At 35.5% G+C, this 14,549-nt stretch overlaps 1 protein-coding gene across 3 annotated transcripts in view; it reads left to right on the top strand.

The window, feature by feature from the left end:
• Positions 1-14,549, top strand: part of LOC149802224 (dedicator of cytokinesis protein 4-like) — a 365,588-nt gene that overhangs the window by 291,790 nt on the left and 59,249 nt on the right. For all 3 annotated transcript variants that reach the window (XM_089956651.1, XM_089956650.1, XM_089956649.1), the window contains 4 exons: positions 3,240-3,406; positions 4,568-4,831; positions 9,159-9,242; positions 12,478-12,600. In XM_089956651.1, the coding sequence (XP_089812777.1) occupies positions 3,240-3,406; positions 4,568-4,831; positions 9,159-9,242; positions 12,478-12,600 (638 nt within the window). The remainder of the gene's footprint in view (positions 1-3,239; positions 3,407-4,567; positions 4,832-9,158; positions 9,243-12,477; positions 12,601-14,549) is intronic.

Here is a 14,549-nt window from a genome sequence, read left to right as displayed (position 1 = left end):
CAAAGATGCCCCTCTAATTATATCTGCACTCACCAACATTCTAATTAATACTTGCATGCAAACCCTTATAAAATGTGTTGCTCTTGGCATAAGCACATAAGAATATTAAAACACAATAACAAACTTTTTGTTTTATTCCCAACATATGCATGTGGAATATTAATCAACCTCCTCACTTTTTAAGGAAGACTGCCTTATTCATCAGTCTATGTACAACTGAATTTTGTCTGCTTATTTATCATGCAAGGGCCATTACAAACTGTTGTTAATCAAGTGCCACTACATTGTTGATTTGTGCTAGGCTAATACTTGGTGTCAAAGTTCATATTATTTACTACTATTTGGGCTCAGTTAATGATGGGAATAATATGAAAACCTATTTATAAGGGCATTGCAACTATGTAACTATAACTTTCAATCTACTTTATATAATCATCCTGAAAAGCAAGGGTTAGTTAGTTGTATTTTAATGAGATTAAGATAATGAAGCACCTTTGGATGCCTCTACTCCATTCACATCGAAGCACCTTTGGACACCTCTACCTGATTCACATTTGACGTCTGCTAAAAATATCAGCCATCTGGAGGATGGTTTTTGTAGTGCCACCTTCGGGGAAACCCCCCTATTAGATACTACATTCATTGGTGTGAATGACCATTATGTTAGATCACATGGTCGCTTTTTATACTTTGGTGAAAATCTGCTGTTTAAAGTAACTGGGTCAAATTCTCCACTCTCCAAAATGATGGTCGTGGATTTCATTCAGTACTTATGAAGTTTTAACAATTAGAATCACAACTATGAAAGCTTCAGTAACTTAGGAAAGGCTCTGATAATGATGTAGGCAGCATTTAGTTTTTATAAATTCAGATGATTTAGTGATGTAGAAGCAGACAAAGAACTTGTAAATTTCGGTTATGAGAAATGGCAGTTATGGTTGGTCATGTGGCTTCACTGACTTGATGGTGAATGAGTTCTCTCAAGATTTTAAAGCACATAAAAAATTCTTCCATGAAAAATAATTATACAGCTACATGTGTATTATGATCAGATTTTACTTTTAAATCTTTCCATACATAATAATATGGGTACCAAAAATGTAAAACTTAATATTGCTTTTAAGCATAACATACACTACACTGCTTAACAGTTAACAGGCAGGCCTATGTGTATGGAGTCGAATAGGTAACAGGTGTTCTATTTGTAGCACACTGCAATGGGTAACTTTGCTACATGTATATCGAAGGGCTAAAAAGCCAAACACTCTATGAGGTAACGGGTTAATGGTGATTATCATGAAAAAGCCCCTTATAAAACTGGCAATATGTTCCTAAAATAAATAAAGATCATCAAGTTGTTCATAACTAAAAATGAATAAATTATCATTAAATGATGACAAAGATTCAAACACAAGCTCAGCAGACGTTTTATCTATATCAAGCTGCATACCAAATTTTGTTGAAATCCTGTAACAATTCTGAGTTATTTTGCAGAACAAATGTGGGTGGCTGTAGCATTGCACTCTGGCAAGGTCTCGTCAGTATCAAATCACATTCCACTGATATGGCTGAAATGTACTAATAATAATTAAGGGATCTGTTGTGCCGAAATTAAAGTTTGATAGAGGAATGGACTGTTGATAGAGAATAAAAAGGTAATTTTAGTATCTACACTGGGACAAAAATAGTCAGTGAGGATACAAAACACCATTTCATTGATGTAATGTGATAAGAAAGCAACTAACAAAAAAGATCAATAGAATCTATGCTAGGGTTTGCACCGAGACAAGGAAATCCCAGTTGTGGGGTTACATTATTTGTCTGCTCATGAGGCTTACCAAATGGGTAGACATATAATGTAACCCTACAACTGGGATTTCCTTGTCTCAGTGCAAACCCCAAAATAGATTGTTTTTCTGTGCAATAGAGTTCACATGCAAATTTGCACATGCGGTGCATTAATACAAATATGTTAATGAGGATTGTGGTGTCACCGTTCTATTTGAAGTACACAATTTTTAAACGTGAGCAAAAAAATAACAAAATAAAACATTTGATAGTATTGAGGTATTCTCAAATTTAATATACAGATGTTATATGAGTTAACAATAAACAATTAATATTTATTACAAAGAAATGTTTTATCTTCATCAGTTCCAGTTTAAGAAAGTTATATTGTAAATAATGAAATGATACTGTGTACACAGCTCTGTATAGGCCATAACAAAGAGTAACATGTAATATGAGTGGATTATTCTTGGGTAATTAGAGATCTGTGTCACTATTGTATATAACTCTCCTTTTCTTTGGATGAGGTGAATCAGTTTATGACATACTGGTGTTGTAATTAATATTGATTATAAAATTACCCCCAGGTATGAAAAACCCTCCTAATACAGACCATAGTGGATAACCATGTGCTGAACTTTCAATTCATGATTTCTTGGAAAATTTATATTTTCTGTCTTGGAAATACGGCAAGTGTTGCTATTAGTAGTGGAAGAATATGCTACAGGGAAATCTGCTTGTGGAATAATGTGTGGACAGATAACTGGTTCCTTCTGACTGGTAAGTGCATTATTTGTCATTAATGATTGCAGGTACATGTTTGATTCAACTGGGGCACAATGGGGTAAAATTTGACACTTTTTGCTCTCCTGCCTTTAAGAGTCAAGATGTTCCTTAGCTTGTAGTCCATTTTCTCAATGTCTTTATCATTTATTTTTTTCATTTTTTTTTCTCTCCAAAAAAAAGCAATTTTGGTAAATTTCCCAAAGTTTTGGTGTTTGTTTGATCAGAAAATAGCTCGATCAGGTCATTAGCAGAAGACAACAGTGGTTGCATCCCTTGATAAAGTAGTCCCTAGTGCATGGATACCATGACTGAGACGGCTGGTGTGAGATAACCAGATTGAGGTAGGAAAAGTAAGGTTAGCAAAACAGGTAGACTTCTCTGTCGCATGGGTGAGAAAATATAGCCTCAATGTTAATCACGTAAGGGCAGAATTTCAGTTGGGTAAGATGTCCATGCTACATCTTGTCAGATCAGAGGTCCTTTTGATCTGGAGGTCAAAAGACTTAAAGGTTGAGGTCATTGAGATGCACTGGTTATTAGTCTCACATCGGACTGGTGAAACACAAGGCAGACATGCAGTGTACTGTTCATGCTACTCGTGTTACATAATTATTATTTTTAATTTTTCAAAGAATGTATCATGTTTCTTTCCTTGACTGACGCAGACATCCAGATTTGTAGTGTGAAACCAGTGCCCACAGAGAGGGTAGAGTTCAAGGATAAAAATGTGCCTGCTGAAATCAAAAGTTTCTACAATGTGAATGAAGTTGATACATTCCAGGCGGATAGACCTTTCCACAAAGGAGAAAGAGATCCAAATAATGATTACAAAGTATGTAACTTGTGTAGACTTTACATTTTTTAATCAATTTTGCAATATTTCACCATTTTTTGTATGGAATGTTTTAAAAAATTATCACTTGGCCAGTAGTATTGAAATGTTTTCATCACAAATATGAACTCTGCAAAACGTTTTTTCATTTTTTTTAAAGTGTAGATAATGACAGACAAAGATAGATTTTTTACAGTTAGAATTAACCTAATATTTCCTGAACAAATTGGAATGGTTCTAGAGATTTAAGATCCTGGAAGTATGGTACTTTCCAATTTTGGGCTCTTCAGTCCAATTTTTATTCTTTTTGTTGGTGAATGGAAAGTATTATTGACATGAGGTTTTCACTGAAATATTTCTTATGATGTCTAATTGATATTAAATAAAAGTGATTACAGTTATCATATGTCTGATATGGCCGCCATGGTAGCCATCTGGAAAATCATGCTATTGCTACTCCTTGTAAAATCATAAAATTATATCATATCATGGGGCTGGCTTTCACCAGAGGACTTTTTAGGATGACTTGTCAGTCCTAAATAAAAATGGTAGCAGTCTGAAATCGAATATGGTCACCATGACAGACTTCTTTTAAATCTTGCTGTTGCTGCTTCTCAGCTGAAAGTCATATGGACATGTAGTTTCCATTTTGGTTCTAAATTGAAATGATGCCAATGTGACCTTCAATACGGTTGCAGTGGTCATTTGGAAAATGTTGATATTTCTTCTCCAAGGAGATAGATGGTCATATTTACATGGGATTTTCAGCAAAAGACTTTTGATACATAGTTGTGTCCTAATGAAAATGGTATGATTTGAAATCCTTTATGGCCACCATGGCAGCCATATTGAAATTTTTTTATTATTGTTCATATTCACATGAAGTTTCTAATGATGTCTAGTTAAATAGAAGTGGTGTCAGTATTGCATCCAATATGGCAGCCACAGTGGCTAATTTGAAAATCTTATTATTGCTCCCCAGAAATTACACTCTGGTTTAAAGACACAGCAGCTGAAATGAAGAAAAGGTCTTGAATTCTTTGAAATTCTTTTTGAATAGTAGAGTGTCAGTCCCTTTAAGGGACTTAGAGAGATTATATATCTTAGAGATGTCACATGTTTCCTTCTCACCAAATTTTCCATCTCTGTTGCCTTCTGTAGACACTGTGTATTGAGCGAACCACAGTGAAGACGAACTACAAGTTCCCTGGAATTTTACGGTGGTATGAGGTTGTCGCTATGGAGGTGAGTCACCTGAACTCTATCCAGGTTGCCATGGAGACTATCAAGCAGAACACAGAAGAGATTCAGTGGCTGAATGAGCGATGCAAGGCTGATCCAAAGCTGTACTTCACGCAGCTTGAGATGAGATTGAATGGGACCATACATGCTGCTGTCCAAGGGGGAGTTACTAAATACCATGAGGTGATTGTGTGATTTGAAAAATGAGATCACTGTAATTTTGTTTTTCAAGCTGATAACATTAGAACAAAAGGATATCATAATTTGAGTACCAAATACAGCCCTCCCTAATATTGTGGTACCACATGTACTTGCTTATAAGATGAGCCCAACTGCAAACTGCACAGACCCTACCCCTGTGAAAAAATCAAGAACTGTTCTTGAATTGTTCTTGAACTAGTTCATGATCTGGTTTATGAATAGAACATGAACAGAAAATGGCAACTTCATGAATCTTCAGTTCATAAGTAGTTCACAAACTAATTCATGAGCAAATGTTACAATTCATGAATGCCAGTTCTTAAACAGTTCATGAACAGGTCATGACCTGACTTTATGAATCTGTATTAATTAATGCTACTGATTATGAACTCTGTTGTTCTTCAAGAGTACATCAAATTAAATTTCTTTAAATTCAAGAATATTAACCTCTTCCTGTGAATTTGAAGTTCATATTGAAGATGCTATCATGAAAAGATACACAGGAAAGCTTTTGATAAAATATTTAACAAATATTAAGTTTTCCCATCCAAGCCCCACTTTCCCTTAGCCTTTTTAAACAATAATTATGAACAAGCCTAATGAAAACGGGTGTACACAAAATTGCATTTTACACTCATACAAAACTGATGGATCATTATCATAATATTGCATAGTTGTTAATTCATTTTAAGAAAATTCATTTGAAAAAATAACAAACTTTCAACAATACTTCAAGAATTTCATTGTCACATCAACTTGTTCTCCATAAATTCACTTGCCTCATGCCCCCCCCCACTGGACACAATCTTTTCATATTAATATGCCTCTCTTGCTCTTTTTGCACAACTGACAAAAATTTCTTTTGCTTTCCTTTTTGTCACTTCTGATGTTTTTTGGTCATAAAGTTTTTCTTCTTTTTTTTGTCAGCAAGGTTTTTCTTTTCCTTTCAAGCACCTCCTGATATTTGCTGTACTTTGTGCTTCTAATATTCAGTTTCTCTCTCTTTATGCAGCTTCTTTCGGCGGTGCTGACTGCTGCTCCAAACTCTAACAACAGCAGTTAGCTCAATTCATATCTTTCTTGCACCGATCACAAAATGCCAGTCCTGTGGCATTCAGTTTGCTTATGAACTGACCAACTACTTTTTCGTCGACTTTGCACTTAAGCCATTCCCATTTCACAACACTTTTCAAACATTTATCCAAACTTTTTGTGTCCAGTTCTCTCTCCAAAACTCAAGATGCCATGTTTTGCAAGCTGCTTCATTCTTTTCATTTCCATCAGTCTCTGTTACACAAAGATTCATTGGATGAGTAGAAACTTTTGGCCAATCAGAATACTCGTTACAATGATTGTACAGAACAAATATTTTACAAGAATCATTGCAGAATGGGACCAGGCCATTTTTTGAAAACCAGAGTGGAGATATATAAAAAATGGACTTCATTGAGAATCCGATTTTTCTTATCAGGAGAAAAGTGGAATTCCACTTTAAAACAGAAAAATCATGTCATTATTTTATTTGGGCTTGTGAAATAGGATGACTTGCACGTACTACTAATCTTACACATTTAAGTTTCACAAACTGAATCCCATTTTACAACCCATCTTGCAGATGATATCTTCAATTCTTGGTACTTAATTACAGTCATGAGGCTTATTTTAAGTATTTTTTATATTTTGTTCATAACAAATTTTACAGTAATGCTAAATGAATTATCAAATCGAACTCTTCTTAAGCTGAATTGCTTCATGGACAGTTGATGGACTACATTTATGCATTAACAGTTTGCAGACTTGTAATTTGAATGCCAAAGGTTCTGAATACTTAAAAGTTTATGAAAAGTTCAAGCAATTGAATTTCATGCACTAATGTTTACGAACATTTAATTAACACATTTGACTTTTCACAACCAGTTCATTAACAATTCATGTAATTCACAAAGGGTTCAAGAACTTAAGAACTTTTTTTGCTGGAGCCAGATCTGCTGTCACATAATGCACAAGTATATCTGGGTCTGTGCATTTTGTTAGGAGTAATCAGTAGAACAAACAACATAGACTCTGTTCTGCTGGCACATTATGCTATGGCAGATCTGAATCTTGTTGTTTGACTTATAGGCAGATATATACAGTAGTTTGGATATGTAACTGTACGAGTTATGTATCCAACAGCAGTAATATGAGAACCCCTTTTGTTTTGTGTCACTGAGGTCCATACTGTTACTGCATTGTATCTGAAATTGCATTATAATGTAGGGTATTACAATGAGAGATAGCTGAGTTCATTCAGTTTGATGTTTTTATATCTCCAATTGATAAATATATCAACAAAGTGGAATTTTAAACATCAAACACATCCAAGGTGCTAAAAAATAAATTCTTGCTCCATTTCTGCTAATTATTAAAATTTTTCTTGCTACTGCTGTATCATTTATTTTTGTTAAATATCAATTTTCGTGGTTTTGTAACAAAAGAAATGTCATGGGTACTTAAATGTGAGGTTTTTTCTATCAAAGTTTGCTTATTTGTGGGTATTTAATTTCACTGACTAACCTCTATGAATATCACAAATAAAGAAAAAAAAGAAACAACACTATGCTAACAATAAAAGCTGCCGTTTCAGTGATATAATACTACTACCAAACATATGAGCTCAAATAAAAAATCTGTCAAGAAAAATCACTTGCACACAACATAGATTATTCTTTTTTGTCTGACACTGTCCATAAAGTTGCACCATCAGTTACTTCTGACAACCATGGCCTCAACATAGCAGTTCAAGCCTGATAAAATTCAGCTTAGGGTATCATTCCACACCGGTTGGAACGTTGCTCAGTAATTTGCGTCAAGTTGTGAAATAATCTTGGAAGTAGGTATTGGAATATTGATCAATAAGATATGTTTGGTGTTTTGTCACAGGTGGTGTGAACTTCATACATTACAATAGCAAGGGCTGATAATGTTCCAATTGCGACATTGTATCCTTCCACCACTATGTTGTTCCTTGTGAACAAAAGTTCAAAATATAGATCTGAATGGCAACAAATTACTTCTGAGTTTTCTTTTTCAACTTAGTGGAAAAGGCAGAGGATGTTCTGACTGTATTCCACATGTGACCCAAACATATGACCAGCCTCCCATTGCTCAATACAGTTAGGAAGTAGTGTCAACATTTCTTGTGTTCATCAAAGGGAGCTAACTCAGCCAACAACACTAAGCTAATTAGTTACTAAACTGCATGTGTATGATCTCTTCTATAAAACATTAGCCATAAAATTGCACTATCAATTACTTTTTTAACACACAGTAGCTTAAGAGCGGTAAACTTCAATTTATAGGTCCCCATCAGTTGGAATGATATTATCATTATCATTCCATGTGTGAACCAAACACATGACCATCTACCCCTTGCTAAATGCAGTTGGCAAGCAGTGTCAACATTTTGTGTGTTCAGAGCCCATCAGTGTGAATATGCTAAATTGAAAAACTGGGAGCATTCCTTTCTTTGCACCTGCCTCATGTACAGTCCAACTTCAGCCACTAAATTTCACTTGAAACATCATTAATCAATCCAGTTCATGCTGAAGGGATAATTATAGCTCACACCAAAACAGAGTAAGAAATGAGAGATGGACTTTATCATGTGTGGATAATTTTTCATTGGGGTTTTAACTTCATGGTTCAGGGCAACATTGAAGTCCACGAAAATTGGTACCCCATGAAAATTAGTGATACTACAGTACTTGGGATAGTTAAGACCGAATGTGATGCATTGACATCCTATGCAGTGTCAAACCATCTGTTAAAGCAATGGCAGGTGCATGCAATTTCACACCATCCTAATCTATTCAACAAATTCCTGTGATTCAAAGTATTTGCTAAATTTGGTGTACATTGAAGCCTAATCTGTGCTGTTTCATGTGCAGTAAAAAAACTTTATCAATCAACACAGCACTCCCCCATTATATCACTGTCCATCCATGATTATAGCACTGTCCATGGGAGACGAATATAATGCCTTCTATCAGCCTGCTTTGTAATGAAGTACACTATTCAAAGAAATTTAGTATTACATAATAAAATAATAAATTTGTATCCATGACAGTACCTGCCTAATAACAGATGTGTTATAATGAATGACTCTATACTGAGTGAGTGTTGTATCACTGGCTACTTTCTTTTTCACCCTATAATATTTTGACATAGGGAAATTTCCAAATTTATCCCATTCAAAACAAAGGTATTACTTAGCATTGATTTATAAGCAGGGTATCATTTTACTGTATTTTTCCCTCTCATTTACCAGGCATTTTTCTGTATGGACTTTGAGCTGGAACACCCGGATGAGTATATTTATTTGGATGATCTGCGAGTACTCATGATGAGCCAGGTAACCATTTTAAAACTAATTTGGAAAACCAGAAGAGTTTATTCTGTGGTACTAAATCCATTGTCAAGCACAAGTTTTCAGCTGCTTGTAGTCAGTACCAAAGATTAATTAGTGCACAGTCTGTAAACACAAAGCCCAGACACATACATTGTTTCTCCTCTGATACCCTCAAGGGGCCAGTCATGTAAGTTTAGAAAATGGGGTTGGTAGGCCAAAGGGGCCAGCTTTGTGAGTTTAAACAGTGTGGCGATAAGCCCAAGAGGACAGTCTTGTACATTTGGAATGTGGGGATAGTATTCCCAAGGCACCTGTCTTGTGCCTTTGGAAAGTGAGGATTGTAATCCCAAGGGGCCAGCCTTGTATGTTTGGAATGTGGGGATAGTAATCCCATGGGGTCTGCCTTGTACATTTGGGAAGTAGGGATAGTAATGCCAAGGAGCCAGCCTTGTTTGTTTGGAATGCGGCTGTTGGCATAATAATTGGATATAAAGCCTTATTGAATGAAATATTTTGTCAAAACTTTAATCATGGGTAGATGTATCATCAGATGGTTTTATGATCAGATGGGTTTATAATCAGACGGGTTTATCATCAGATGGGATTATCATCAGATGGGTTTATAATCAGACAGGGTTGATCATCAGATGGCATTATCATCAGATAGGTTTATAATCAGACGGGTTGATCATCAGATGGGTTTATCATCAGATGGATTTATCATCAGACGGGTTGATCATCAGATGGGTTTATCATCAGATGGATTTATCATCAGATGGGTTTATAATCAGATGGGTTTATAATCAGACAGGTTGATCATCAGATGGGTTTATAATCAGATGGATTTATCATCAGATGGGTTTATAATCCAATGGGTTTCTAATCAGATGGGTTGATCATCCAATGGGTTTATAATCAGGTGGGTATATCTTCAGATTGGTTTATAATCAGATGCTTTTATGATCAGATGGTTTTATCGTCAGAGTGGTCTATCATCAGATGGGTTTATAATCGGATGGGTTTATAATCCAATGGGTTTATAATCAGATGGATTTATCATCAGATGGGTTTATAATCAGATGGGTTTATAATCCAATGGGTTTCTAATCAGATGGGTTGATCATCCAGTGGGTTTATAATCGGATGGGTTTATAATCAGATGGGTTTATAATCAGATGGGTTGATCGTCAGATGGGTTTATCAGATAGATTTATCATCAGATGGGTTTATAATCAGATGGTTTTATGATCAGATGGGTTGATCATCAGATGGGTTTATAATCAGATGGGTATATCTTCAGATTGGTTTATCATCAGATGGGTTTCTAATCAGATGGGTTTATAATCAGATGGTTTTATCATCAGAGTGGTCTGTCATCAGATGAGTTTATGATCTGATGGCTTTATAATCTGATGGGTTTATAACCAGATGGGTTGATCATCAGATGGGTTTATAATCTGATGGCTTTATAATCCAGTGGGTTTATAATTAGATGGGTTGATCATCAGAATAGTCTATCATCAGATGGGTTTATAATCTGATGGGTTGATCATCAGATGGGTTTATAATCCAATGGGTTTATAATCAGATGGGTTGATCATCAGATGGGTTTATAATCCGATGGGTTTATCATCATATGGGTTGATTATCAGATGGGCTTTATAATCCAGGTATTATGGTATGAAGAATATAGAAGTAAAATTGGGAATTTCTTGAAGTTTTCTATTGCCAATTCTATTCCTGATAAGGATAGAAAATGTCCTAGTTTTAGCACTATTAGTCAGAGGCCAAGCGACTTTATACGATGGCCTGTTATCCCTGAGTACAAGCCTGCTATTGTTACTACTAACCTAGAAACTGTTCACACAGTATCATTATGCGGTTAGTTAGTGCTACTACTCCTCAATAGACGGTCATATTAAGATGGGGTTTTCACTAGAAGACTTCTTTTGGTATGCAGTTAGTCCTCATTGAAGTCAGGCATAAATCTGACCTCCAACATGGACTCCATGGTCATATCAAGATGTGTTTTTCTTCTTGGTTCTAAATGCAAATGGTGATAGTTAGATGTCCAGGATAACTACATTGGTGGCACAAATCTTGATGGTCATATTAACATATGGATTTCACAGCGTCAAAAAGAAACTTGTTACAATATCTGTATTAAAAGGAAGCCAATCTAACTTCTAGAATGACTCCTAGCCATTTTAAAAAGCTTTTTATGCATATTTCTGAACCAGTGTTTTGCTTAAAATCTGTGACACTGTGTAGATGGTCTTGAATGAAAATGATGCCAATCTGACCTCCAACATGACAACCATATTGGCCATCTGCAAAATCTGGACATTATTCCTCTTGAAGGAATGGTGGCATTGATATGGGGTTTTACTTAAATCGCTTGTTGCTATATGTAATTATGCTTATACCTCTCTAGGGGTTGGCATGCATGTATATAACTGAATGAAAACTGTGCACATCTGGTTATCAACGTTTCCTTGGTATTGTGGTCAAGTTTGAAAACCAGACCTACTTGACCTTGGAGTTGCATCAAAGGTCACATATTATAACTTGTACTTCATTAAGCTTATGGACACAGTGATTTGTACAAGTGAATTTTGACAATTTTCTGTACTTCATGTTTCAAGTGAAAAAACAAGTTGATTTCAATGTTAGGTCTTAATTCAGGTTTTTATCTGCAATGAATTGGGAGCATGATAACCCAAAAAGATGTTCAAAGGTTTTTATCAAACCCGATTTGTGGATATATCTCAACAATGCCTTAAGTGGTGCCAGTTTAATAAACATGGGGGTAGGGGGGTTGCTTTGTTAAGAAAAAGTTATTTATAGATTTCACCAAACTCTTCATTTGGATGCCTCTTGACAGTATTTGAGATAATTTCAGTAATCTTCTATAGATGATATCAGGTTTATGCCATGACAAAGATGTATGATGCTGTTGAGAACATATTACTTCAAATATATAAGAAAATATTTGTGTTACTAAATTTATTATGTTGTGTTTCTGAACAATATCTGACATCACTTCAATACTCAACAGCAACAAATTATAAGAGAAGCATGGACTTCTCAGGAATTACTGCACATTTTTTCTTGCTGGTAGTGTATCAGTGACTTCAAAACACTATTGTGGATGTGGGGGTGGGGGGTAAATCAAGGAAGTTCTTTTGCTTCAGCTTTTATCTGAATTTATAAAATGCAAATGTTATCTTGCTGACAGTTGAAGGTCATAGGAGAAGGATTGAAGATTCATGGTCAGTTGGTACCCCCTGAACTGGAGCCCCTTCACTGGACCATGGATGCATCATTCAAAAAAATGGGCAAGGACGTCCGGAAATTTTGTGTAAGTCTGACACTTTAATTTTAAATCATTATTTGGTTCATTTAGCAAACTAAAATAAATAAAAGTAAAAAAGAATGGTGGCTTCCCAGGTATTAATGGGGTTAAGACTAGATCTGACCCATTTTTAGTGGAGTAATGTGTGTTTAGCAAGTTCCACATTGCTGAATTTCCATTCCAGTTTAGATCATACTTTTGGTAGATCATGGTACTTTATTTATGTTTGTACAGTCAAAGTTGAGTGGTTTGGACAGTCAAAGTTGAGTAGTTTGGACAGTCAGAGTTGAGTGGTTTAGGCAAAGTTGAGTGGTTTGGACAGTCAAAGTTAAGTGGTTTGGACAGTCAAAGTTGAGTGATTTGGACAGTCAGAGTTGAGTGGTTTATACAAAGTTGAGTGGTTTGGACAGTCAGAGTTGAGTGGTTTGGACAGTCAGAGTTGAGTGGTTTGGACAGTCAGAGTTGAGTGGTTTGAACAGTCAGAGTTGAGTAGTTTGGACAGTCAAAGTTGAGTGGTTTGGACAGTCAAAGTTGAGTGGTTTAGACAAAGTTGAGTGGTTTGGACAGTCAAAGTTAAGTGGTTTGGACAATCAAGGTTGAGTAGTTTGTACAGTCAGAGTTGAGTGGTTTGGACAGTCAAAGTTGAGTGGCTTGGACAGTCAGAGTTGAGTGGTTTGGACAGTCAAAGTTGAGTGGTTTGGACAGTCAGAGTTGAGTGGTTTGGACAATCGAAGTTGAGTGGTTTGGACAGTCAAAGTTGAGTGGCCCTCACAAAGATCTAGCAGCTGCATATAACATTATCAGATGAGAAATTCATTATTTCCAAGTATCAACAATTGGACCAAACTATAAAAGTATTTCATCATCCAGAACTTCGGGATCCCAGCTGTATTCATTAAAATATGAATTGGGTTTAATATCTTGTTCCAGAAAATGAGATGCAAGGGGCTAACTAGTCATGCCCTTTCGTCTCTGAACATTGGTTATGGTTGGTAATGTATTCCAGAATAAAAGACTATGAGAATATCCAAGTCTTGTTATTTCACTTCAAAATTCATTGCCCCCCCCCCCTCCATATTGTGATGGTTGTGTCTACAAAGTATCTTCATGCTACCGGTATATCCAGACAAGACAGTTAACTTGAGAAAATGCTGAATACACATCGTCTGGCTACTGACAAGAGGGAGGGATGTGGAACTGGAAAGGCTACCATTCAACATTAAGTAACTACAAGGGAAAGGCTACCATTCAACACTAAGTAACTTTCGAGATCTTATTAAATGTAGGCAACATATTTTCAATGACTTGTATAAATTTCATTTCTTGTGATAGTTTGGTACTGTTGTAAAGAAGACAAAGTCAGGTTTCTGAACATATTCTGATAAGCAAGTTCAGTCTCACACAGATGATTATACAGGTATTTCAAAAGGTAAGTTAAAGGTAAGTTTCACTGTATTCTCTATAAAATGTTGAATAAAGTGTTTAAAGAGTAATATGTGGTCTGTTTTTGATCCATTGTGGTGTTCTTACAAATCAGGACTTGAATAAATGCAAAGTTATCGCAAAATTCAAGCAAATTCAAAGGTGTGTTAACGATATTTCTACAGGTATTTAAAAACTGAATTATACAAGGTTTTATGTTCATTTCATGGAAATAAATATGAAATAAAACACGTTTTGACTGTGAACCAGATTAATTTGAACCAAGAAGCCAGAATTTCTCACTTTTATACCAGTACAGTTCAAATTTCATAACATCCATCAATATGAACAGGTCATAAAATGGCTTTATTTTTGATAATGTGACATCAGTCCAAATACCTTTGTGTTGATTTATGTCAGTCTCTTGCTTCAGGTGTGCGCTGGTATTTGTAAATCTTGCCATTTATGAAAACACATTATCGCTATAAAATAGCTGAAAATATTCAAGAGGTGTTCCTGATCCATCAAATACT

This window comes from Sinohyriopsis cumingii, chromosome 4 (genome assembly GCF_028554795.1).
Source record: "Sinohyriopsis cumingii isolate HCF-2022 chromosome 4, ASM2855479v2, whole genome shotgun sequence".
NCBI classification, from domain to species: domain Eukaryota; kingdom Metazoa; phylum Mollusca; class Bivalvia; order Unionida; family Unionidae; genus Sinohyriopsis; species Sinohyriopsis cumingii.
This window is presented reverse-complemented; position numbering and strand designations above follow the sequence as displayed.